We start from the raw sequence: 3,462 nt of genomic DNA on the forward strand, positions 1-3,462 counted from the left end.
TTTTTTTAGCACTACTGCTTAGATACTTCCCATCTTTCAGGCAAATCCACCTAAAATCCTGTAATACCCTGAGCATGAGGCTACTCCTGGTTCAATCCCATCCCTACAGTAAGGTGAGCTGACAACTCTGGAATATTTTCTGCTATCTTTCAAAAACAGAAATAAAGCACAGCCAGACACTTTATGAAAAAACCTAAATCATGGGTGATGGGAAGTTACTAATATACAGTCTCCTTCTGCAGCACCTTCATCACCTAAAGTTCTCTGTGTATACACCAGTGTACTTACCCTGAGAATACTGGCTGCAAGATACAACCTGCTGGGGACTAAAGATGGGTTTCTGAGTGTTGTTAGTCAGGATACGTATTCTTGCTTCCAGCATGCCCATGGAGGAAAATGCATAACAACTGCCACATGAGCCTGAGCAGAGGACAAAAAGGAACCATGAACAAGCAGTCAGTCACATAAATGAGGCAAGTCACCTGCATTCAGGTACAACTACTGCTACAGTGTGCTGAAGAGAGCCAAAACCTACCACACAGTGATTAGAACTGGAACAGATAGAGCAAACACTTTAAATATACATTTAGCTTTTAAGCACGTGTCCTGGTTTGAGCTAAAACACAGTTCGAACAACTGTTGAAGGAACACTGAGATTCAAGAGCAAGAGACAACATATCGCTCTTCAGCGTTTTCCAGTAATATCATTTAAGAGCTATACTATTCCTTCAGAATGAACCTACAGGGACCAGGTTAGCAGGGCTGAGAAGGCTCATGACCTACTGCCTCAGACTATAACCCTTTATGGAGCACATATGCTACAGGGCAGTGAAATATTTTAAGTGAATGCTGACAATACTGTTCTAGATTATTTCATCCTATCAATGGATTTAATGCTGTAATTTCCAGTTGAAGAAAAAATATTCCACCTCTAGAGCTACCCATAAAATAACTAACTTTTGAGAGCCTATAATATTTGAGTGTTACATAAATAGCAGGTTTGACACAGTGGATTCATCCCAGCTGCTCTTACTTCCCAAGGGCGTGTAATTTTTACACGGAATTTTGAGGCACATTAATTTCCCTTCTGTTTGCTGGCAGAGAGTTAAGACTCCTTACTTTTTCAATCAAAATTTAGTATTGCTTCTAGTTTTAGGCCTCTTCACTCCCTAGGAGCTTCCTGTAACACATTAAAAACCTCTGGAAGTGGAATGACAAGCATCACAGGGAAGGACGATTACTTGGATGAGGTCCTATTTTATCTACCAATTGTCACCAAGGTGCCCATTTCCTTTTGTTTCTTGACAGTAGGAAAATCAAACATTGCAGAACTGTGAAAAGGAGGGAGGCTTGAGGAACAAAACAAAATGCTTTTCCTGAACTGAGTAGGTGTATAAAAGCAGAGCTATTACAAAAGCAAGACTTCATGAAATTGCACCTTCGCTCAGTTAGACATATTTCTGAAGAGAAGGGGCAAAATCAGCCTGAACATGAACAGTCTTTGCCCGGCAGGCAAACTGAAGCAGTGAAAAGTGCCTCCCACTCATTGTATAGTCACAACATCTGAGATGGGCCATGCTGCAGTACACTTTGTTTTCATTTTGCGTGCAAAAAATGTAAAAAAAACAATTAGCTGGACCATTTCAGTCTGAAGTGTGTTGGTTGGTTGTTAAATTTCTTTCCTGCTACCACAGTGTTATTTGTGAGGGTCCATAGCATGACAACCACCCTTACCAGGAGAGCCAACACAGGAGGCTATATAACCACATTTATCAGGAGGAGCTGCTTTTGTGAAACTCCCAACAAATTCTCCTCCAGAATCAATTAAAGCTTCAGCCACATCAGAGTCAACTCACTCTACTGCAAAGGGCTATTACATTATAAGCAGTAAGGAGGAGAAACAGCACATCTAGTGAAGAATCAGCTGACCAGGCTTTTGATCTTGATCTTTTGATACTTTGATCTGCAGAAAAAGCTTGCAGAAAGACGTCAGCAAGAAATTGGAGCTGCACTCTTAGGCTAACAAAATTTGTCAGTTCCCCTCTTCTCTTCCCTGTGAAGCTGGTAACAAGGAACAGGGCTATATTTGAAGACAACACATCTTGTGGCTGAAGAAAGCAGTTGCTGCTCCATGAACAACCTGATAACTCCATCTTCACCTTCCTGTCTATAGGAAAAGCTAGCAGGACACCCACATGCTGGCAGTAAATATTATGGTCCAAGACAACTGGAGTTGCATGAAGCCTGTCATGTCTCAAGGTATTCTACAGAGAATTCATGTTTCCCTCTTAATTCTTGTCCACTTCAGATGCAGTGGTAAAAAGCAGTAACTGCACAAGCATGATCCCATGATTCATACCACTCTCTGCACGTGCCAGACAACTTCCATCTTACTGCTTGCAGCCTTCCCCCCATGGCATTTTCCAATTACTCACCTAGTAGTCTTAACGCTACACAACTAAGACTTTCTAATATCATAATTTTAATGAAGCATTGATATTCAGTGCCTCAGAAAAAAATCATATGGGCTAACATAAGCAAGACTTCATTTGTATGTCAGCACCATTTTGCACAAGGTCATCTTGTGGAGGTTTTGTTTTGTGGTTTGGTTTTACTGAAAGCCTGAAAGCTAAAATTCTTATTTAAAGGAGCAGAATGCATGTTCCACAGACATTTAACATACTCAGCATAGATTCTCATATTATAGGAAAAGTGTAGACAGCTTTATTATTGGAAGCAATAGACTAGTTCTTATTTATAGAGAAACTCTGAAGGACAATGGACGAAGGGTAAGATTTGGACCAAGTGTTCAACTGTCTGGAACATAAAAGAGCCCAGCTCACACCTACACAGGACCATACCATTTCCTGTGGCCATCTTCTGGTGATGCCATCCATTAGCTTGTGAGCTAGAACTCCCACAAGCCTTCCTAGGCTTCTGCCGCCAGGAGTCCAGTTGGCTGAATTTGGCAGAACTAAACCATAGATGAGGGACCACTGACTTAATTCATCCCCTCCTCACCATGCTAATGCAATGTTCTCTTCCTCTCAAAGCTGCAACCACATATCTACCAGCAGATGCAAATTTATTTGGAAATGTTGGAGCAAAGATGGGAGACATTAACCAAGTCCACTCCTGGCCTCCCGTATGTAACTACCTAATCCAGGCATCTCACACCACAGTGCTATAAAAGCACTCCCTGTAGAATAAACATGCAACACAATGGTATTCTGTTCAGCCTGCTTTGAGCTAAATACTTCCTACTTGCAGGGACAAAGAAAAATATTTTTGTAAGTATTCTATATTTCTGAGTGTCCACACTTTTTATAGTGACTGACACCTCTTTTTGCAACTAGCCATTCGGGTAACTCCTGAAGTTATCAGGGTGATAAGATTTGAAGGCAGTATAAACAATTTTCACGGGTTTATTCATTAAAGCTGCATGATAATTTGCTGTCAGCA

At 41.0% G+C, this 3,462-nt stretch overlaps 1 protein-coding gene across 1 annotated transcript in view; it reads right to left on the bottom strand.

Annotated features, from left to right (window-relative positions):
* The window catches only part of CTSC (cathepsin C), a gene marked incomplete at its 5' end in the record, with an annotated part of 17,795 nt that overhangs the window by 1,168 nt on the left and 13,165 nt on the right, over positions 1-3,462 (bottom strand). Inside the window, one exon of the mRNA XM_010131087.1 lies at positions 289-420. Within this exon, the coding sequence (XP_010129389.1) occupies positions 289-420 (132 nt within the window). The remainder of the gene's footprint in view (positions 1-288; positions 421-3,462) is intronic.

This window comes from Buceros rhinoceros, unplaced genomic scaffold (genome assembly GCF_000710305.1).
Source record: "Buceros rhinoceros silvestris isolate BGI_N320 unplaced genomic scaffold, ASM71030v1 scaffold13152, whole genome shotgun sequence".
Classification (NCBI taxonomy): Eukaryota; Metazoa; Chordata; class Aves; order Bucerotiformes; family Bucerotidae; genus Buceros; species Buceros rhinoceros.